Source organism: Betta splendens, chromosome 4, assembly GCF_900634795.4.
Source record: "Betta splendens chromosome 4, fBetSpl5.4, whole genome shotgun sequence".
NCBI lineage: Eukaryota > Metazoa > Chordata > Actinopteri > Anabantiformes > Osphronemidae > Betta > Betta splendens.
The window spans coordinates 25547474-25570138 of NC_040884.2; the positions used below are offsets into that span (position 1 = coordinate 25547474).

The 22665-nt window shown below is 51.5% G+C and overlaps 2 protein-coding genes across 3 annotated transcripts; both read right to left on the minus strand.

Annotated features, from left to right (window-relative positions):
- Positions 1-1153: 1153 nt before the first annotated feature.
- LOC114854223 (granzyme B(G,H)-like) lies at positions 1154-3269 on the minus strand. 2 transcript variants are annotated; one of them, XM_029148429.3, is made up of 6 exons: positions 2545-3269; positions 2310-2457; positions 2024-2156; positions 1765-1908; positions 1645-1676; positions 1154-1557 (listed from the first exon to the last, which is right to left on the minus strand). In XM_029148429.3, exons 1-6 carry the CDS (start codon positions 2615-2617, stop codon positions 1494-1496), a joined length of 594 nt encoding a protein of 197 aa, XP_029004262.1. In that variant the 5' UTR covers positions 2618-3269; the 3' UTR covers positions 1154-1493. The 2 variants fall into 2 exon arrangements, with proteins under 2 accessions (XP_029004262.1, XP_029004261.1); XM_029148428.3 differs by having other exon boundaries at positions 1645-1908; positions 2545-2704.
- A 1637-nt stretch (positions 3270-4906) lies between these two features.
- On the minus strand, positions 4907-7019 carry LOC114854224 (granzyme B(G,H)-like). Its single transcript, XM_029148431.3, has 5 exons — positions 6850-7019; positions 6609-6756; positions 6316-6451; positions 5921-6187; positions 4907-5833 (listed from the first exon to the last, which is right to left on the minus strand). The coding sequence occupies exons 1-5, from the start codon at positions 6908-6910 to the stop codon at positions 5669-5671; spliced, it is 777 nt and encodes a 258-aa protein (XP_029004264.1). The 5' UTR covers positions 6911-7019; the 3' UTR covers positions 4907-5668.
- Positions 7020-22665: the final 15646 nt, after the last annotated feature.

Sequence of the window (22665 nt, forward strand, 5' to 3'; positions counted from 1 at the left end):
AACCCTGAAACTGTGTGGCTAACCCTTTCTCAAACCTTGCAGATCCATCCGACCTTTCATGTCTCCTGCATCAAGCCCCCTGCCCATTAACTCATGACTCATGTCTACACAATTTACCTTTTCTACGTTCTTTCTGTTTGAGAAACCTCTTCATCATTTTTGGCTTATTAAGACTGTTGATATATTTGTTAACAAGGCAAGTGGATTGGACATTGAACTGTTTTTGCCTTTAGTTTTAATTAAAACAGACCCAAAACTATCACAGATACTGCTCTTTAGTTCTGGTTTTGTTCGATTTCCTGTTGTATTTTTACCACTTTCTGTCTGTGTAGCTATGTCTTCCTTTTACGTTTCAGTCACATGATTCACCACTTGCATCTCATTAGTAATCAGTCTGTGCATTTGAGCTCTACCCCAGGCCCTGCCAGATTCAAGATCATGTCACTCTTGTTGCTTGTGTCTACTCTCCAGCATTCATGCCAAAGTAAGTCCTTCTGTGTACTAGTTCTGTATCTTGTTTTGACTTTGCCTTGCCTGCTCCTTTGGTTCTGGTTGTGCTGAACCTTGTGCTGAATAGGCTGACTGCCTATTTGCCTGTTCTACTGCACCTGCCAAACTTGTGTACCGACCTTCGGCCTGTCTCACGGCCTGTGTTCATTAAAACCCACTAAACCTTAGTCATTGTCTGGGCTGGGTGTTTGGGTCCTGCGCCCCCTGCAGTTTCTGACACAAACGCTCTTTGCATGAACTTTATTAGCACTCACGAACTGTGATATGCGGGTCAGCCTTAGACTCAGGCCATCACCCAGCACACCCTGTTCTTGATTGTAAGTATCAAACCAATATCACAATGAGTTTGATTCATGTCATAAATGTTAATCCTCCAGTCTCTGTATTGTTGTACCACATCAGCAGGATGTCACCCCCCTTCTGCACATGTAGTGTGAAACTACCCTGTCGCTGCCACTACCTCTACAGTTAACACAGAACACAAACACTAGGACCATTAACTACATACACAGTTATTAACAACACTTCATATTTTGATTCTTTATTGTTTTTGTATCTAGTAACAACCTATGAATCCCATTTGATGCATGCATATCATGTCAGTGTCCTGGATGGGTTAAAAGAGTGTTCACATGAAACAGTATTTCAAAATAAGCTTTTATTCATCATTTTGGCAAAAGCTACAGTAACACTGAGAGGATAGAATAGAAACAGCATCAGAAAACTCTGCATGACTCCAGCTTTACTTTGCTTAGTAAGGGAAACTGTGGTTTCTATCTACGTCATCTCTATTTTGTAAGTAGGTGACACTATTCAAGTTCAGTAGAAAAGAGAACACAGCTCACAGTCTAAATGCAGGGTGCCAAGTCATTACTGTGACATTCACACACACTGCTTTTTCTTCAGAGTTTTTTTGATCCAGGGCACATACTTTTTTATGTCTGTATAGATGTTGGGTAGATTCGGGTATTGGCAGTTGCCCTTCAAGTTGAAAGACACAATTCCAACAGCCATCCCACCACATACCAGAGGCCCACCAGAGTCACCCTGCAGGGAGGAAGAAGGCTCATTAGGTTCATCTGTGTTTAGTACCAGAGAATCCAGTTGATCTCATACAGCACAAAGACAACAAACCTGGCAGAATCCTGATTTTGTCTTATATCCACCTGCACAGATAACATTTTCAGGAAGTTTCACTTTAAATTTCTGCCATTCTTTGTCGCAGACCTTTCTGTTGATGATTGGTACATGTACCTCTTGCAGCTCACTCACAACTTTACCACCAGATACTGTAAAACCCCATCCAGCCACACTGCAATTTTGGTTGTCCTTTAGTTTTTGGTTTCCTGAAAGTTTAATTAGTTTTACTTTCTTGTTCAGAGAAGCTTTTTGGGATAGCTGGAGACAAGAAGAGGCAAGTGTTATTTTAACCCAACTTATAAATCATAAATCACTCTCATAAAATACTTAAACATCATAGTTCTATGGTTATAAGTCCATGTTACACACTCACTTTGAGAAGCATGATGTCATGTCCAAATTTAGGGCTTTCATAAGATGGATACTGGCACTTCATCACAATCTGCTTCCTTGTGTTATTATCAACCTTCTTTAGATTGTGAGTCCCAAGAACCACATGTGTGGCTCTAGATGAAGAGAGGTTGTTAGTTGGTAAAATGCTGTGTCTATTGGCTAAACACATTAAACTTAACATGAAGGTTGTGCCATACCACTAGTGTTTGACACATCCAGTTACTAACTACTAAATCACATACTGTATTAACATGCTTGTCACTCACTTGTCACAATGTGCAGCAGTCAACACAAATTCTTCACTGATGAGGAATCCTCCACATACGTGTGCATTGTTGTTGTTCTGCAATGAGACCATGTACGGCATCTTGCCATCTGGGACTTTTCTCCCATGGATGATCTCACTCCCATGTGCTTAAAGGAATAAATGCAATAAAGCACTAATTAATGCCACTTTTGTATGAAGAAATCATAATGTATACTAATATTTGCTAGTTTTACCATATTGGCAGAGCGACGCCAGAAGATGAACGAGCAGAAGTGTGAAAAGACCGTGCATCATGCAAGCAAGCATGACTTTGTCTTCTTTGAGGGCTTCATGTGGCCTTTATAAAACACAGAAGGCGACCCTGTGGTTTTCACCTGCATCATCTTAACTGCTTCATGAGCTGATGTAGAGAAATGGTGGTGGTCTGTGGTCAGTAAATAAGTAGGAGGTAGGTGGTGAAGCCACCGAAGTCTTTGGGTGTTTGTGTTCTCACAGTCACGGCTATGACACCAATGCTCCAGTAATTAAACCTTTGTTTCTTGTGCCTCACTGTCAGTCATTTTATTTCTCTTCACCACAGTGGAACATGTCAGTTAGTCACGTGTTATGAAGTAGGCCGTGGCATACATGTACTGAAACAGGGGCCTACATAAGTATTTTATATTTGTACTCTCATAATTTTACTCCCTTTATACCAGGTTCTCTTACATGTGAGCTTCTGCTTGGCCAAATCAAATAAACCAAAAAGTGCAACTGCATTTGTAAGTTTTTTTTTGTTTTTTTTTTTCGTCCTCCTGTTTGTAGTTACTACTCATCTACATCAAAAAAGAATTGTATTTGTTAGAAATTTTTAGACATGGAAATTAGTCTTCGTACACCTTTTTAAATATCATTAAAAATCGTTTACGTCCTTTATATTTGCTGAGATGATTTGTTCATTCTAAATTCTTAAAGCACAGTTCTTACCTTGTTCACTCCCTGCCTTCATAACTATGCTTTTTATGCATCTGTTAAGCTTGGTAGGGTCACTTCCTGTTCCTCACCTTTATTTTACTGTAGCAGCTCACCTCTGGTCCTGACTGTTTTTCTGTCACCTTGTTTTGGCAGAGACAGATCTACCTCCTATGTCATTATTCATTTATCATCATAAATCTTGAAAAAATATTGTTTCTTCTTCACTGGGTTCTGTTGTCAATTCTCTGGGGGTCCTCACTCGCATTTTTGTTCAGCATGAGATTTGAGGTTCTTAACAGAATACTCCGGCCAACATTACTATGGACCCCCTGGAATCTGCGTTGGCGGCCGGGTGGTCAGGCATAGAGAGTCTGCTAGTTGAACAGAATAACCAAATTGTACATCTTACCCAGTCTGTTGCACTGTTAACTGCTCCTACTGCGCCTTCGGGGAATTTCATCCATTCATGCCAACTCCACCCAGAAGAAGGTTATTTTCCTTGTCTAGTCTCGCGAGTGAAGCCATGGAAGCCTACATAAGGGATTCTCTAGCTGCAGGTATTATTAGGTCCCAGTGTATTGGGCTGAAAGACATCACAATAAGGAACAGATACCCTTTCCGCCTGATTGTCTCTACTTTTAAATTGTTACAACCAGACGGGCCTTGCCTAAGTCATGTAATCCTACCAAGTAAAGGTCAATCATCTTTGGGCGGGTGAAGCCTCACTATAAAGAAGGCAAGAAGGTCTGGTTGGCAACGCGTGATGGTATCATAAAGGTGGACAGTTCAAAGTTGGCACCCCAGTTCATTGGGCCATTCCCTGTTAACAAGGTAATTATCCCTGCTTTCATCATTGTTTTGGATATATGATTAAAACAGTTCCTTTCTTTCCTTTGTGAGCAAGGCGAGTGGATTAGACACTGAACTGTTTTTGCCTTTAGTTTTCACAGACACAAGCTTTTTTTATTAGCACTCACACAAACTGTGATAAGCAGGCACCTCTGTGTGTGAGAGTGATTCAGAGGCTTTGCGTCGTTAGGTCACGCCGTGACCCAGCACAAACTGTGATTGGTGTTTTTTTTTTTTTAGGCCTCTGCCACAGCCACAGTTTCTGCCGCGACCTGGAAATCACTCACCTGCGTCCTACCTCTCCTCCATCGACCTCTCCTATTGCTGGATCCTCTTTTGTCTCTGCTCACCTTGCGTGCACGGGTTTATCTTCTTCTTTTCGTTGAAGACCCGGGTATCGTGTTGTGCACTGTTGTGCACTGCTAATTAAGCCATTGTATGCTTACCCTTTTACCTACGTTCCTAGTGCCTGGAGAGAAATCTAGCTCCTACGTCATTAATAATCAAAAGTCATAATGTTGTTTCTTCTTCACTTGGTTCTAATGTCAATTCTCTGAGTGTCCTGAACTAACTTTTGTTCAGTGTGAGTTACCAAGTTCTTAACAGCATTACATTGTTTTTCAGTTTGAATCTCTTTTCCCTCTGTGCTTTTGTGTCACTTCTTCTGAATTTTAATTTTGCCATCCTGTCTATTCTCTGCCTTTTTTTACCTCCTCTTCCTCTTTTTTTCTGAATGCAAGTAAGTTATCTGAACTTTTCTTACATTCACACTCACTAAACTAAATAAACAACAGATGCCACAGATACCAGAATCAGACCTGAACATCAGTTTTGTGAAGTCACAATAAAATTAGTACTTGAGGGTCTTGTCTTTCTGTCAGGTTTTATTGTTTGTGCTGCAGTTTGTTTTCCCGGCCTCATGGAGGCGCCTGTGGTTTTCTTCTATTCCGGTATTTTTATTGCAGTATGTAGTTTTACTTCACTCAAACATGGTAATTTTGTCTCCCTCACTAAGCAGTGATTTTACATTGTATCTGGGTCATGCAGTTGGGTCCTCTTCCCTATTCATTTTCTTTCTGCTTTGTGTGGAGCAACCTAGTGGAGTTTAGTTTTTCTCTAAAGTGGGATTAGTTTATCTGTCGGCCTTAGCAGCCGACAGATGATGGTTTGTTTGTACTGTAGCTTCAGTAGCCAACCTGAACTTGGCTTAGCTGAGCTCAGCTCTCTTAGACAGCATAGTGTATGTACAGTAGAGTGTAGCAGTTTGACACTTAATAATATTACGTTTGGTTAGTTATAGTCTGATTATTGTTATTCACTTAGTTCTGCACAGCTGGTGTAAAACTTTACCTTCTCTGCCACTACCACTACAGTTAACACAGAACACAAACACTAGGACCAGTAAATACATATGCACTCAACACTTTGCATTTTGATTCTGTATTGCTTTTGTATTTTATGTTGTTGTTTGTAAGTAGACACGCTTCGAGTTCAGTAAAAGAGAGAACACTGATCACAGGCTAAACGTAGCGTAGTGAGCCATGACTGTGACATTCACACACACTGCTTTTTCTTCAGAGTTTCTTTGATCCAGGGAACATATGTTTTTATCTCTGTATAGATGTTGGGTAAATTCGGGTATTTGCAGTCTTTCCTAAAGTTGAAAGACACAATTCCAACAGCCATCCCACCACATACCAGAGGCCCACCAGAGTCACCCTGCAGGGAGGAAGAAGGCTCATTAGGTTCATCTGTCTTTAGTACCAGAGAATCCAGTTGATCTCATACAGCACAAACACAACAAACCTGGCAGAATCCTGATTTTGTCTTATATCCGCCTGCACAGATAACATTTTCAGGAAGTTTCACGTTAGATTTCTGCCATTCTTTGTCGCAGACCTTTCTGTTAATGATTGGTATATCCACCACTTGTAGCTCAACAACTTGATCTTTAGTTTTTGTTTTTGTTGAGCCCCATCCAGCCACACGACACTTTTGGTTGTCTTTTAGGTTTTGGTTTTCTGAAAGTCGTATTAGGTTTACTTTCTTGTTCAGAGAAACCTTTTGTGATAGCTGGAGACAAGAAGAGTCAAGTGTTAATTTAACTCAACTTCACCTCTTTAAATCTCAAATACAGTAAAACACTTAAAGATCATTGTTCTTTAAAGTAGTTCCATAGTAAGTCTATGTTACACACTTACTTTGAGAAGCATGATGTCAAATCCAAATTTAGGGCTTTCATGATAAGAGGGATACTTGCACTTCATCACACTCTGCTTCCTTGCGTTATTATCAACCTTCTTTAGATTGTGGGTCCCAAGAACCACATGTGTGGCACTGGATAAACAGAGGTTGTTAGTTGGTAAAATGCTGCGTCTATTGGCTAAAACACACTAAACCTCTCAACATGAAGGTTGTGCGGAATCTCTAGTGTTTGACACATCCAGTAACTAACTACTAAATCACATACTGTATTAACATGCTTGTCACTCACTTGTCACAATGTGCAGCAGTCAACACAAATTCTTCACTGATGAGGAATCCTCCACATACATGTGCATTGTTGTTGTTCTGCAATGAGACCATGTACGGCATCATGCCATCTGGGACCTTTTTTCCATGGATGATTTTGCTGCCGTGTGCTTAAAGTACAGTAAAGCACAAATTATTGCCACATTCACACTCTTTATATAAAGTAACGAATCATATTATATACTAATATTTGCTAATCTTACCATATTGGCAGAGCCACGCCAGAAGATGAACAAGCAGAAATGTGAAGAGACTGTGCATCATGCTGACAGCAAGCAGGACTTTGTCTTCTGTGGGGTCTTAATGTGACCTTTAAAAAAAGCGCGACTCTGTGGTTTTAACCTGCATCATCTTAACTGCTTCATCAGCTGATGTAGAGAAATGATGGTGGTCTGTGCTCAGTAAAAAAGAGGAGGGGGAGGTGAAGCCACATAAGTCACATCAGTGTTCCCGCAGTCCTGGCTATGACATACGTTATTGATTGTTGTACCTTTTTACAGAATCACCATCAGTCGTTTTATCTGAGACCAACATGTCTTATGAACCGACAATTGCACACAGTGGCCTGTATACATGTGTTTATAGATAACTGGACTGAAACAGTTGAAATTTTCGTCTTATGCTACACAATGTTTATGATGATAATAATTCAATAATTTATTTTTTCAGCTGTGAGTTATCAGCTGTGACTTTTTGTACTCCTCTAATTTTATTGCTTTTGGACCACATTGGTTTCCTCTTTCATGTGAGCTTCTGCTCAGCCACATCAAAAAAAACGAGAAGCCATTCTCTGAATGTCTGATACCTTTTTTAAATGCCACTGTTCTTCTATTGTATTGTTGAATAAAATGTGAAATTCTTTACTTCTGCATTTAAGACTAGTTTGTTGAGATGATCTGTGCTTTTCGGGGCATTTGCTACTGTGTTGTTGCCCTGAAATCTTCAGGCTTGTGTGCTATGCCTGTTATGACACTTAACGCTTTAGTAATTAGTAATAATTTGAAAGAGACTCGTGACTCAAGGGACATGTCAGTAGGTGCATTTATTGTAAATGAAGTGAGAGTGTCATGATCTGTGTTTTTGTTTCTAGTTGTATCATGTTTCACGCCATGTCCTGTGTAACACTACTTCCTGTTTTATTTTGGTAGTCTCCTGGTTTCTGTTCCTGCTTTAGCTTTACTTCCGGTTTTTGTCTTGTCACAGCTGTCCCTGCTCCACCTGATCGTTATCCTCACCTGCACTGTATCAGTTAATTACTCATCCGTGTATTTAGTCACCTCCTGTTCCCGTAGTCACTTGCCAGATTGTTGAGTTGAGAATGTGTTGAGCGTCCCTAGTTTCCTGAGTTCCCTGAGTGTTCGTGTTCTCGTGTCTTATTCCTGTTCGCACCGTGTATCCTGCCCGACACTGGATTATCTACTGACCGTGAGTTTTTGCCTGTTCCCTGCCTGTACTTTTGCCGAGCCTTTTTGTGTTTGACCTGGACCGTATGACCCTGCCTTTAAGAATAAACCTTTTGTGGATTATAATATCGCCTCCGTGCTGTGCATGTGGGTTCGCCGTCTGCCCGAGTCCCTGACAGAACAATCTGGCCACACTTGGACCCAGCCAGCACTTAGCCTCCGGTCAGGTCAGTGACTGTTTTTCCCCTTGTTTTTTACGGCAAATATAACTCCCCCGCGGAAGTATGGTTTCGGTTTCATCCTCTCCGCCTCGTCGGATCGTCGTGCCTGCACCAACCTGCCCAGCTCCATGGTTATTTCCCTGGGAGGATTTCCTGCTCTCACGCGGTCCTCAGCCTCCAGTTCAGCCGCGCGCTGCTCAGTCTCCAGTTCAGCCGCGCGCTGCTCAGTCTCCAGTTCAGCCGCGCGCTGCTCAGTCTCCAGTTCAGCCGCGCGCTGCTCAGTCTCCAGTTCAGCCGCGCGCTGCTCAGTCTCCAGTTCAGCCGCGCGCTGCTCAGTCTCCAGTTCAGCCGCGCGCTGCTCAGTCTCCAGTTCAGCCGCGCGCTGCTCAGTCTCCAGTTCAGCCGCGCGCTGCTCAGCCTCCAGTTCAGCCGCGCGCTGCTCAGCCTCCAAGTCAGCCGCGCGCTGCTCAGTTTCCAGTTCAGCCGCGCGCTGCTCAGTTTCCAGTTCAGCCGCGCGCTGCTCAGTCTCCAGATCAGCCGCGCGCTGCTCAGTCTCCAGTTCAGCCGCGCGCTGTTCAATCTCCAGCTCAATCGTGCTTTGCCCAGTCTCCAGCTCAATCGTGTTTTGCCCAGTCTCCTGCTCAATCGTGTTTTCCCCAGTCTCCAGCCCAAGCTCCAGACGCCGCGGCCCCGTTTCACCATGCGGATCCCGGTACAGAGGTCCGGTCCACACCGCGCCCAGCGCCTCAAACGACGGACAGTCGCAGCTGCTCCGGACGGCGACGGCGGCGGCGCGGGTCCAGGATCCCGGGTCCCGCGGTCTCGGTCATGGGGACCGAGCAGCCTTCTTCCCCGACAGAGGAGCCCCTTAATTCTCTGACTGACTGTGTCCCTTTGATAACAGGCATCCCAGACAGCGTCGCCCGACGGGTCCACCTCCTCTGCTCTCCTCCAGTTGCCTTTCTCTTCGCCCACCTCATGAACACCGCCAATTCGGCTACAGACCAGGGCGCGAGAGAACAACTGTTCGAGGAAGCAGCCGCTCTCGTCCGGAGGGAGCCTGTCCTGCGTGAGGCCCTGCAACTCCCGGGCCTGCAGCCAGCGGTCGCTTCATGCCCCACCTCTCAGTCAGGTCAGCCGTGTGTTACTCATGCCCCGGTGCAGCCCTGTCGTCTCCAGGTCCCAGCCCAGTCGAACCTAGTCCAGACCCCAGATCAGCCGTGTGTTGCCCAGACCCCAGATCAGCCGTGTGTTGCCCAGACCCCAGATCAGCCGTGTGTTGCCCAGACCCCAGATCAGCCGTGTGTTGCCCAGACCCCAGATCAGCCGTGTGTTGCCCAGACCCCAGATCAGCCGTGTGTTGCCCAGACCCCAGATCAGCCGTGTGTTGCCCAGACCCCAGATCAGTCGTGTGTTGCCCAGACCCCAGTTCCGTCCTTGTCCCCGTCAGAGGGCACCGCCCGTCTGACGATTGTTAACCCCACCCAATCAGGCCCGTCGTCTTCCCCGTCGAGCTCGGCAGCCGTAAGTTGTCATGCCAGCTCCGGAGTTGACGCCGTTCCAGTCCCTGTCGGCCATGTTGCGGCCGTTCCAGTCCCTGTCGGCCATGTTGCGGCCGTTCCAGTCCCTGTCGGCCATGTTGCGGCCGTTCTAGTTCCTGTCGGCTCCTCAGAGGAGGACGCCGTTCTAGTTCCTGTCGGCTCCTCAGAGGAGGACGCCGTTCCTGTTCCCGTCGGCCATATTGAGGCCGTTCTAGTTCCAGTTCCTGTCGGCTCCTCAGAGGAGGACGCCGTTCTAGTTCCTGTCGGCCAAGCAGAGGCCGTTCCAGTTCCTGTCGGCCATGTTGCGGTCGTTCCAGTTCCTGTCGGCCATGTTGAGGTCGTTCCAGTTCCTGTCGGCCATGTTGAGGTCGTTCCAGTTCCTGTCGGCCATGTTGAGGTCGTTCCAGTTCCTGTCGGCCATGTTGAGGTCGTTCCAGTTCTTGTCGACCAAGTTGAGGTCGTTCCAGTTCCTGTTCCTGTCGGCCATGTTGAGGTCGTTCCAGTTCCTGTCCCTGTCGACCAAGTTGAGGTCGTTCCAGTTCCTGTTCCTGTCGGCCATGTTGAGGTCGTTCCAGTTCCTGTCCCTGTCGACCAAGTTGAGGTCGTTCCAGTTCCTGTCCCTGTCGACCAAGTTGAGGTCGTTCCAGTTCCTGTCCCTGTCGACCAAGTTGAGGTCGTTCCAGTTCCTGTCCCTGTCGACCAAGTTGAGGTCGTTCCAGTTCCTGTCCCTGTCGACCAAGTTGAGGTCGTTCCAGTTCCTGTCCCTGTCGACCAAGTTGAGGTCGTTCCAGTTCCTGTCCCTGTCGACCAAGTTGAGGTCGTTCCAGCTCCTGTCCCTGTCGACCAAGTAGAGGGCGTTCCCGTAGGCCAAGTAGAGGGCGTTCCCGTAGGCCAAGTAGAGGGCGTTCCCGTAGGCCAAGTAGAGGGCGTTCCCGTAGGCCAAGTAGAGGGCGTTCCCGTAGGCCAAGTAGAGGGCGTTCCCGTAGGCCAAGTAGAGGGCGTTCCCGTAGGCCAAGTAGAGGGCGTTCCCGTAGGCCAAGTAGAGGTCACCCCTGTCTCTGACCCCGTTCCCGTCGGCCCTGTAGCGGTCGTTCCAGTCCCCGTCACCCTTGGAGCCGCAGCGCCCGCCGGCCTCCAGGAGGAGGCAGCACCTGCAGTTCCTGCGCACCTCCAGGAGGAGGTCGCGCCAGTCGCAGTTCCTGCGCACCCCCAGGAGGAGGTCGCGCTAGCCGCAGTTCCTGCGCACCCCCAGGAGGAGGTCGCGCTAGCCGCAGTTCCTGCGCACCTCCAGGAGGAGGTCGCGCTAGTCGCAGTTCCTGCGCACCTCCAGGAGGAGGTCGCGCCAGCCGCAGCTCCTGCGCACCTCCAGGAGGAGGTCGCGCCAGCCGCAGTTCCTGCGCACCTCCAGGAGGAGGTCGCGCCAGTCGCAGTTCCTGCGCACCTCCAGGAGGAGGTCGCGCCAGTCGCAGTTCCTGCGCACCTCCAGGAGGAGGTCGCGCCAGTCGCAGTTCCTGCGCACCTCCAGGAGGAGGTCGCGCCAGCCGCAGTTCCGGCGCACCTCCAGGAGGAGGTCGCGCCAGCCGCAGTTCCGGCGCACCTCCAGGAGGAGGTCGCGCCAGCCGCAGTCCCGGCGCACCTCCAGGAGGAGGTCGCGCCAGCCGCAGTCCCGGCGCACCTCCAGGAGGAGGTCGCGCCAGCCGCAGTCCCGGCGCACCTCCAGGAGGAGGTCGCGCCAGCCGCAGTCCCGGCGCACCTCCAGGAGGAGGTCGCGCCAGCCGCAGTCCCGGCGCACCTCCAGGAGGAGGTCGCGCCAGCCGCAGTCCCGGCGGACCCCCAGGAGGGGGTCGCGCCCGCCGCAGTCCCGGCGGACCCCCAGGAGGGGGTCGCGCCCGCCGCAGTCCCGGCGGACCCCCAGGAGGGGGTCGCGCCCGCCGCAGTCCCTGCCGACCTCCAGGAGGGGGTCGCTCCCGTCGTAGTTCCTGCCGACCTCCAGGAGGGGGTCGCTCCCGTCCCGGCTCCGGCCGCATCTGCATCGGTTCCTGGCGGCCCGGCTCCGGTCGCATCTGCATCGGTCCCTGGCGGTCCGGCTCCGGCCGCATCTGTTTCGGTTCCTGCCTCTCGTCGCGGTGGTCCAAGGAGGACGCCGCTGGTTCACGTCTCTCGTCGCGGTGGTCCAAGGAGGACGCCGCTGGTTCCTGCCTCGTCTCTGCCTTTGCTGCCGGACTGGTGGCCTCGCCCTCGGCGCATCCTGCTGCTGGGATGGCGCTGCCTCCTGCGGCGCCGTCCGCCTCGACTCCTCAACCGCCTGGATCAGCGTCCGCCTGGTGGACGCTGCCATGCGGGGTGGTCCCCGGAGACATCGGTCCAGCCCAAGGGCACTAAGAGTGCCACCCTGGCTCAGCGGCTGCTGGGCAGGGTCTCGCCACGCCATCACCCTCCGTGAGGGAATCCCTGAACTTCATGTTTTTCCTGGTCATGGACCTTTGTAGTGTAGGTGGACTCTTGTTTTGGCCCTCCCCCGGTCCTCCCTCCACCCACCCTGCTCATGTACCTTGAGGGGTAGGGATTCGGTCCCTCCGCCTGGGACCACCCTCCGCCCGCCCTGGTTTGGGGGGGGGGGCTTCCGTGGGCGCCGTGGAAGGCGCCATAGGGGGGGGGGGTACTGTCATGATCTGTGTTTTTGTTTCTAGTTGTATCATGTTTCACGCCATGTCCTGTGTAACACTACTTCCTGTTTTATTTTGGTAGTCTCCTGGTTTCTGTTCCTGCTTTAGCTTTACTTCCGGTTTTTGTCTTGTCACAGCTGTCCCTGCTCCACCTGATCGTTATCCTCACCTGCACTGTATCAGTTAATTACTCATCCGTGTATTTAGTCACCTCCTGTTCCCGTAGTCACTTGCCAGATTGTTGAGTTGAGAATGTGTTGAGCGTCCCTAGTTTCCTGAGTTCCCTGAGTGTTCGTGTTCTCGTGTCTTATTCCTGTTCGCACCGTGTATCCTGCCCGACACTGGATTATCTACTGACCGTGAGTTTTTGCCTGTTCCCTGCCTGTACTTTTGCCGAGCCTTTTTGTGTTTGACCTGGACCGTATGACCCTGCCTTTAAGAATAAACCTTTTGTGGATTATAATATCGCCTCCGTGCTGTGCATGTGGGTTCGCCGTCTGCCCGAGTCCCTGACAGAGAGCTTACTCCTGACCTGCATCAGGTTTATGCAGTGAAGAGAATAAAAAAATAAATGAATAAAATTCCCATCAGTCCTCACGCTGACCAAGATGAGGAAGGCTTGGCCTTGCTAGAAAAGGATGTGGTTTAAACCCATCTTGACTCTTGAATCTTCTTAGAAATTTTTGTTGCATGGTTTAGTAACAGAAAAGTACCGCAGTCTTCCAGGAGTGAAACATTTGTTTGTCACAAGTACTGGAAGTGCCATTATTGTCAAAAGAGCCAACACCAACTGTCAAAGTCACAAAAACACAGGGCATCATTGGATCATGTTAGTTCTCTCATTATTAATCTTTCCTTAGATAAATATATTGAGCAAAATAAAAGCATTGCTCTTTCCTGAGGGTCTACGTGGCGCAAGTTGCATTTTACCGTGACAGAGCTGAGAAACCACGGCAACCACATCTTTTAGCGGCAGATATGAGTGTCAGAGTTCCGAAAAGACAAACCCAGAGCAAAACCGCTTCATGGTCATAACTGCAGGGGCTTGACGATTTTTTTTTTGTGGATGACAAACTTAGAAACCGTGTTCAGCGAAACAGACAGAGTGATAATGCATGCAGGAAAGGTATTTGCACATATCTGTAAAGACGTGAGTGAGAAATTATCACGTGCTTGTGCAGCCTCATCTAGCTACACTGCACTTTAGCATGATTTGTGAATCCAAGTGAGTCAAGTGACTGAAAGGCCATCAACAACATTGCGTTGACTAGTGATTGTTCACAATGTGTTTGTGGCATGTTTTATGCTTAGTAACTGCTGCCATGGTAGTAGTGATATTACTTGCTGAATTACTTGTGACAATGGTGAATGCTCTGTTGGATAACCTGGACACTGCTGTGGGTGAGGGACAGAAACTAGGAAAGAAGCTCACTAACACTGCTGTACAGGGAGTTGTACATACCAACATAGAAAGCCATTATATTGCTTTATTACTCAAACATACAGTAAAGGCCGTGGCTATTATTGATTGATTGTCTATCTTTACAGTGTGTCACTCAGGAACTGCTTTAGAGCAGCAAAAATGGCTAAAGTGTTTTTATTTTAAAAAGTGAAATCAGAAACATACATACTAAAAAGCTATGCATATTTAAGAGCATTAAAAACTGTTGTTACTAACATTAACACACGCTGCTTCTCTTTACATGCATTTCCCCGTGATGCTCAGCTGTTTATGTTCAGCAGCTCTTCTTCCCAGCCACCAGAGAGGGCCAATGTTCTGTTTAAGGTTTTCAAGTTGCTCTGTTCTCTGACCAACAGGGGGCGCCACCTCTCTGTCGTCTGTCACGCGTAAGGTCACAGTACAAAGTCATGTATCTGATATAACTATCAGTGTACAGTAATTAATATTATTCTTACTGCTCTATATTAGAATTAAGTTCTTAATTGTACACGTCAACCTCAACTGGAATCTTATTAGTTTGGGGACAAAGTTCAAGCAGCGGCAGCCACAGAGTTTGGCACAGAAACTGACATAATCACCTTACAGTGCCAGATTATTTTTACATTGTTTTTTATTATTATATTCATATCAATATGAGCAGTGTTGGTGGTTCTGTGCTTTCCATACTATCATTAAATATAACTTTCTGGAATGATTTTGAAATGCTTCAAATATCTTCCTGTATTTTCAACATAATTTTTCCCAAGGCTTTGTTTAACTCTGAGCATGTCATTCATATTGTCTGGTACAGTGTAACCCACATGTTTAATTCTCTGTTTTATTTCAAACACTCTTACTGAAGAAACAAAGCAGATTTTGACACTGAGCATAAACGTTGAGTTAGAACATCCACCTGTTAATCTTTGAAGTGAAAAACTGCAGCGTTGAAGAAATCTCACCAAGCATGCGGTGACAAAACGCAGAGTCTGTCTGGTTTCCCTGGCATGAAGGATTACTTCACACAGCGGGGCCGGAGGGGTTGGGTGGACACACTTTGGCACAGCTCGAACCCTGCATGAAGCAGCACTGACTTTGGTCTTTTCCAGTCACTAACAGCCAAAGACAACCTCACGATGTTGACTGGGACGTAGGCCTCAGCCAGAGTACAGGAGACTATACCCAGGTCCCCTCTGCTCTCCCAAAACTCTTCCAGTCCTTTAATCTTCTCAGTGTATTCATTTACATATTAGTTTCTTTGTGCCCACATCTGTCTCCACATCTGCAGTGACATTTTGACACTTTAAAATGATGACTACACAGTTTAATATGGGAGCACCAGCTATTCAGCTCACTTTTTCCTCTGAACTCAAGGTGCAGCCAGCAGCCAATTACTGTAGCTTAGATTAGCATAAATATCTGGATGTAGGTGAGGGTTTAAAGGCTCTCTGACTAATTACCACATAGCATCTGGTGACAATGAGACTGCAGGAGGTCTAATAGTACCGGCAACCCCACCATCAATCCATACCTGGCCATGACACAAAACATGTTAACGAGTGGGGTCTTGGGGTCAAAAAGTCAATTTTACTTCACAATGTGTGATTCTCTTCACGCCGCGGCCTCCCGGCGTCTGGCTCGGCCGCAGACATCCAGGGAATGCTGGACGCGGGGTTCGGCCGGCCGGCACTGCATACCTGCGGCATGGCGTGGAGGGGCGTTGGGGGAATGTGGCGCATGTGCCACTCAGCAGCCCCGTCTCATGTCCAGTAAGTGGCCTCAGAAGTGAATGCTAATCCACTCAGCGATGAGTTGGAGTCTCGTAGCTCCGCTGCAGGCTGCCAAGACTGTGGGAGCGTAATCTGGGGTTCAGACAGAGCACAGAGAAGACGAACCGTAGGAAAAGTTTTATCTTTAATAAAGTTTAATTTCCTCTGCAGCTATTTGAATGTAATGATGTTTTTTTTATTCACTTTATGAAATGTTTTTTTAAAGGAGGACTCAGACCAGTGACGGCAAATGTTACCCCGCTTGCAGATTTCCCATGATGCCTCTTTCCACAATGTCACACTGTTCTTGAATATATTAAATATTGACACTCATGCATCACTTTCCTTCAACTGTTGTTTTCTCTGTCCATGATTTGCAGCTTTTAAACAATGGATTGACAACAAAAGCGTAGCAAAACATGACAAACCCTCATTTTTGTGTCATTTATCACCCTGTGAATTTGTATTGTCGTGAAGTTGCTCCTAAACTCGGTGTGTACCCAATAACCATACACACAAGCGCTCACAAACTCACATGCACCCTCGTCTGTCGTTCACCCTTTAGTCCATCCATTCAGCATTATAACTCGGGCTGTTTTTGTAACAAAACAAGACCTAATCCTAAATTCAGGGAACTGTGAATGTGCCTCAACAAATGGCAGACAAATGAGAAGGATTAGCAAGGGCCTGTGAAAGAGTGAAAGGTTTGCCATTGATCTACGGTGGTCCTGTTCTCTTTCAGGGCCACTCGGTTTGAAAACCCCACTGAGTAAGAGCATACAGGCCCACTCCAGAGCCCCCTAGGCCACCGAGAGACACACAACAGCCACAATTAGTCTCAGGAGCTGTAATGGCAATTCAATAAGCGCTTTAAAATTGTGCCTTAGTCCGTCTGCCACCCCCCAACCCCCACCCATCCCTCCCGTTTTCGTCTACATACATAAGATTGGTATTATAAGTAGCGAGGGGCTCTTTTTTTCATTCCTACCCACCACAGTCCTTTTCAGACGCTGTGAGAGAAAATGACCACACAGGGTTTCAAAGGTTCCAGAGGCTGCGGCTTGTTGTCTCAGAAGCACCATGACTTGTGCCCCTGTAGATTTTGGCTGAGGTCCTCAAAACGGGCTTCTATTATCATTCAGCTGCAAATTCATTTTGAAGCTTCGAAAGCAAAACAGACTGGTTTTACTGGGTCAAGCAGGATATCTTCATCTGTGCGATGTTTTCCAGGATGAGCAGGGTTCAGCATGTTCAGACGGATCCTTCCAAATGACACCGTAAAGCTCCTCAACAGGGCTCCGCTGAAACATAAAGACATGACGTGCTGTGTAGTCTACCAACCACTGCATGAGTCACCGTCTCCGGATCAAACACAGCCCCAACACCTGTGCTCCTGACGTGGACGCGTCACGGCTGGGGAGGGGCTTCTGGACGAAGCCATTCTCCCGGGCTCTCTTTGGGACATTCCTCCTTGAGTTTGCACAGTGTTTAGGTTTTTTCCTTTTGCCTCACGATCAAAGGCTGAAGCTTTTGATCAGGACTTCCAAAGGATCCCTCTTGTTTTGCTGGCGAGCACACTGACAGGACAGTGGTGGAGCAATGATAATTACAGTACAGCTCCCATTCGGTGTCCCTGGAGCTGGCACCAAGCGCCAGTCGCACCCTCAGGCCAAGACCAAGGGGAGATTCTTGGACGGTTAAAAGAGGGGAGATGGACGACTCGCTGACAAAGAAGCGGGTCAATTAAGCAAACAAGCAGAAAACGGGATTACTCTGCGGCGGGCATGTTTTGGTTTTGACCAGAGACACCTGTACATGTGAAGTGCATGAAAAATATAGTGATTTTCATACTTAATTTGTGATACTCCCCAAACAATCCTCATTTGGAAAGATGTTGAAAGACCTGATGCAGAAATTACCTGAATTTACCTTTTTATGTTTTTATCCTGTCAAAAGGTGTTCTTATTTGTTATAATTGCACCACAGACAACAGCCTACAGTAAACATGTGGGCAAAGCACAGCAGTGTGGGACAGGAAGCATAAAGTCTATAACCAACAGCAGGAAATAGAAGCCTATTTTCTGGTCCATCCTGGTTTAGAATAAAGTCTGTAAAAGAGGGAAGCATCTAGTCAGGGCTTTTCTCAAGGTGACTAAGCCAGTCTTATTGTTTTCCAGGCTGCACAGCTGAGGACAAGTACTAGCAGCAGCAGCTCCAGACCCAGTGTGACTTCACGCCTGTCACGATCTGGGTTTTGTTTCTTGTTGTTGCCTTGTTTTATTTTGGTTCCTGGTTCCATTTCCGGTTTTATTTTGGTAGCACTCCCGGTTTCTGTTTCTGTTCCCGCTTTACTTCCTGTTTACCCGTTGTCACAGCTGTTTCCCTGTCAGTACCGGTTTTCATTACACACACCTGTTTAGTATCAGTAATCTAGTCACGTTGTATTTAACCACCACCTGTGTCCTCAGTTCCCGGCCAGATCGTTGTTTGTGTGTGACCGTTGTTCCCAGCTCGTTGATCCTGTCCGGCCGTGTTTTGTGTGTTCCTACCGTAGTCTCGTTCGCTGACCTAGTCCCGCTGTATACCGTGTATCCTATGTTGTTCGTTCACTCTGAGCCTGTCTTATCCCTGCCTGCCACGTCGTCCTGGATTATCTACCGTTGTGACCTGAGTTTTTTTGGAATTAAATAACCCTTCATCGCATCTCCTTGCCTCACGTCTCGTCGCTGTGCATGTGGGTCCTCATCTGTGCGATTCGTGACAGAACGATCTGGCCAAACTTGGACCCAGCCAGCGCCAACCAGGTCTGTACGAGTTTTTTGTCCCTTGTTTTTTCCCCGTTTTTTCCCTCTGTTCGTCGGCTCCGCGTCTAACCCCGTACCGGAGCGATGGAGTTTATTCCACCGGGCTTACCGGAGGACTTCCGCGGGGATCTCGAGAGGCTGGCCAGGGAATACACGGAAGCGCCCAGCCTTACGGCCCAGCTCCGGACAGTCAATTTAGCCATCGAGATCCTGGAGGATGAATACTGGTGGCGTGAGTACCCCGGAGTGCAGGCGTTTTTCGATAGACTCCGGCTAATGCGGAGAAACCTGACACGCGCACGGCGCGCATCAGCTGGCCGCGGCTCCGCCTCCGCTCTGGCCGCCGCTCCGGCGGTTCGCGTCTCCAGCTCAGCCTCCAACCCAGTCGTGCTCTGTTCAGTCCCAGTCCAGTCGTGCTCTGTTCAGTCTCCAGTCCAGCCGAGCCCAGTTCAGTCTCCAGTCCAGCCGAGCCCAGTTCAGTCTCCAGTCCAGCCGAGCCCAGTTCAGTCTCCAGTCCAGCCGAGCCCAGTTCAGTCTCCAGTCCAGCCGAGCCCAGTTCAGTCTCCAGTCCAGCCGAGCCCAGTTCAGTCTCCAGTCCAGCCGAGCCCAGTTCAGTCTCCAGTCCAGCCGCGAGCTGGTCAGTCTCCAGTCCAGCCGCGAGCTGGTCAGTCTCCAGTCCAGCCGCGAGCTGTCCAGTCTCCAGTCCAGCCGCGAGCTGTCCAGTCTCCAGTCCAGCCGCGAGCTGTCCAGTCTCCAGTCCAGCCGCGAGCTGTCCAGTCTCCAGTCCAGCCGCGAGCTGTTCAGTCTCCAGTCCAGCCGCGAGCTGTTCAGTCTCCAGTCCAGCCGCGAGCTGTTCAGTCTCCAGTCCAGCCGCGAGCTGTTCAGTCTCCAGTCCAGCCGCGAGCTGTTCAGTCTCCAGTCCAGCCGCGAGCTGTCCAGTCTCCAGTCCAGCCGCGAGCTGTCCAGTCTCCAGTCCAGCCGCGAGCTGTCCAGTCGAGTTCTGTCCAGGTTCCAGTTCGGTCCAGTCACGTTTCTGTCCCAGTTCCAGTTCAGTCCAGTCACGTTCCTGTCCCAGTTCAGTCCAGTCACGCGCAGGTCGTGTCCCAACCAGAGGGCACCACCTGTCGAACGGGTGCTAGGCACACCCGATCAGGCCCGACGTCTCCTCCGTCGAGCTCGGCAGCTGTAAGCAGTCATGCCGGCTCCGGAGGGGACGCCGTCCCCGTCCCTGTCGGCCAAGTAGATGCCGTTCCTGTTCCTGTCGGCCAAGTAGATGCCGTTCCTGTTCCTGTCGGCCAAGTAGATGCCGTTCCTGTCGGCCAAGTAGATGCCGTTCCTGTCCTTGTCGGCCAAATAGACGCCGTTCCTGTCCTTGTCGGCCAAGTAGACGCCGTTCTTGTCCCTGTCGGCCATGTTGCGGCCGTTCCAGTTCCTGTCCCAGTCCCTGTCGGCCATGTTGCGGCCGTTCCAGTTCCTGTCCCAGTCCCTGTCGGCCATGTTGCGGCCGTTCCAGTTCCTGTCACCCTCGGAGCCGCAGCTCCTGCGCACCTCCAGGAGGAGGCCGCGCCTGCTGCAGTCCCTGCGCACCTCCAGGAGGAGGCCGCGCCTGCTGCAGTCCCTGCGCACCTCCAGGAGGAGGCCGCGCCTGCTGCAGTCCCTGCGCACCTCCAGGAGGAGGCCGCGCCTGCTGCAGTCCCTGCGCACCTCCAGGAGGAGGCCGCGCCTGCTGCAGTCCCTGCGCACCTCCAGGAGGAGGCCGCGCCTGCTGCAGTCCCTGCGCACCTCCAGGAGGAGGCCGCGCCTGCTGCAGTCCCTGCGCACCTCCAGGAGGAGGCCGCGCCTGCTGCAGTCCCTGCGCACCTCCAGGAGGAGGCCGCGCCTGCTGCAGTCCGTGCGCACCTCCAGGAGGAGGCCGCGCCTGCTGCAGTCCCTGCGCACCTCCAGGAGGAGGTGGCGCCAGCGGCAGTCCCTGCGCACCTCCAGGAGGAGGCCGCGCCTGCTGCAGTCCCTGCGCACCTCCAGGAGGAGGCCGCGCCTGCTGCAGTCCCTGCGCACCTCCAGGAGGAGGCCGCGCCTGCTGCAGTCCCTGCGCACCTCCAGGAGGAGGCCGCGCCTGCTGCAGTTCCCGCGCACCTCCAGGAGGAGGCCGCGCCTGCTGCAGTTCCCGCGCACCTCCAGGAGGAGGTCGCGCCTGCTGCAGTTCCCGCGCACCTCCAGGAGGGGGTCGCGCCAGCCGCAGTTCCCGCGCACCTCCAGGAGGAGGTCGCGCCAGCTGCAGTTCCCGCGCACCTCCAGGAGGAGGTCGCGCCAGCTGCAGTTCCCGCGCACCTCCAGGAGGAGGTCGCGCCAGCTGCAGTTCCCGCGCACCTCCAGGAGGAGGTCGCGCCAGCTGCAGTTCCCGCGCACCTCCAGGAGGAGGTCGCGCCAGCCGCAGTCCAGGCGGATCTCCAGGAGGGGGTCGCGCCAGCCGCAGTCCCTGCGGACCTCCAGGAGGGGGTCGCGCCAGCCGCAGTCCCGGCGGACCTCCAGGAGGGGGTCGCGCCAGCCGCAGTCCCGGCGCACCTCCAGGAGGGGGTCGCGCCAGCCGCAGTCCCGGCGGACCTCCAGGAGGGGGTCGCGCCCGTCGCAGTCCCCGGCGGACCTCCAGGAGGGGTCGCGCCCGTCGCAGTCCCGCGGACCTCCAGGAGGGGGTCGCGCCGTCGCAGTCCCGGCGGACCTCCAGGAGGGGGTCGCGCCCGTCGCAGTCCCGGCGGACCTCCAGGAGGGGGTCGCGCCCGTCGCAGTCCCGGCGTACCTCCAGGAGGGGGGTCGCGCCCGTCGCAGTCCCGCGGACCTCCAGGAGGGGGTCGCGCCCGTCGCAGTCCCGGCGGACCTCCAGGAGGGGGTCGCGCCCGTCGCAGTCCCGGCGGACCTCCAGGAGGGGGTCGCGCCCGTCGCAGTCCCGGCGGACCTCCAGGAGGGGGTCGCGCCCGTCGCAGTCCCGGCGGACCTCCAGGAGGGGGTCGCGCCCGTCGCAGTCCCGGCGGACCTCCAGGAGGGGGTCGCGCCCGTCGCAGTCCCGGCGGACCTCCAGGAGGGGGTCGCGCCCGTCGCAGTCCCGGCGGACCTCCAGGAGGGGGTCGCGCCCGTCATAGTTCCTGCGGACCTCCAGGAGGGGGTCGCGCCCGTCATAGTTCCTGCCCTCCTCCAGGAGGGTGTTGTTCCTGGCGGCCCGGCCGCACCTGCATCGGTTCCTGGCGGCTCGGCTCCGGCCGCACCTGCATCGGTTCCTGGCGGCTCGGCTCCGGCCGCACCTGCATCGGTTCCCGGCGGCTCGGCTTCGGCCGCACCTGCATCGGTTCCCGGCGGCTCGGCTCCGGCCGCACCTGCATCGGTTCCCGGCGGCTCGGCTCCGGCCGCACCTGCATCGGTTCCCGGCGGCTCGGCTTCGGCCGCACCTGCATCGGTTCCCGGCGGCTCGGCTCCGGCCGCACCTGCATCGGTTCCTGGCGGCCCGGCTCCGGCCGCACCTGCATCGGTTCCTGGCGGCCCGGCTCCGGCCGCACCTGCATCGGTTCCTGGCGGCCCGGCTCCGGCCGCATCTGTACCTGCGTCTCGTCGCAGAGGTCCAAGGAGGACGTCTCCACGTCTGTCTTCGTCTCTGGTTCCTGTCTCGTCTCGGTCTCGGCTGCCGGACTGGTGGCTTCGCCCTCGGCGCTTCCGGTCGTTTGGATGGCGCTGCCTCCTGCGGCGACGTCCGCCTCGACCCCTCGGTCTCCAGGATCAGCGTCCGCCTGGAGGACATCGCCGTTCGGGGGGGTCCCCGTGGACGCTGGCCCAGCCCAAGGGCACTGGGGGTGCCCCCCTGCCTCAGTGGCGGTTGAGCAGGATCTCGCCGCGTCCCCACCCTCCGTGAGGGACTCCCTGGACTCTGTGTTTTACCTGGTCGTGGACTTTGTTTTTGTCTTGTGGACGTTCATGTTGGTTTTTCTTGATTATGGGACTCGTTCTGGTTTTGTTTTTCGGGTGGGTCCTCTGGTCTGTCGTGTACGGGCGTGCGTTTTTGCTTTGATGGGGGTTCCCGTTTTTGCCCTCCCCCAGTCCGCCCTCCGCCCGCCCTGTCAGTGTCCGTGCGGGTTGTTTTTGGTTCTTGCCCTCCGCCGGTCCTCCCTCCGCCCGCCCTGCTCGGTTTTTTTTT

Coding starts and splice junctions, on each gene's coding strand:
- LOC114854223 (XM_029148428.3), bottom strand. CDS start 2,617: ATGCTTGCTTGCATGATGCACGGTCTTTTCACACTTCTGCTCGTTCAT. Junction 2,458..2,544: donor GGCGTCGCTCTGCCAATATG/GTAAAACTAGCA, acceptor TATTCCTTTAAG/CACATGGGAGTGAGATCATC. Junction 1,909..2,023: donor ATGACATCATGCTTCTCAAA/GTGAGTGTGTAA, acceptor TCTTGTCTCCAG/CTATCCCAAAAAGCTTCTCT.
- LOC114854224 (XM_029148431.3), bottom strand. CDS start 6,910: ATGATGCACAGTCTCTTCACATTTCTGCTTGTTCATCTTCTGGCGTGG. Junction 6,757..6,849: donor GGCGTGGCTCTGCCAATATG/GTAAGATTAGCA, acceptor CTGTACTTTAAG/CACACGGCAGCAAAATCATC. Junction 5,834..5,920: donor CAAAATCAGGATTCTGCCAG/GTTTGTTGTGTT, acceptor TCCTCCCTGCAG/GGTGACTCTGGTGGGCCTCT.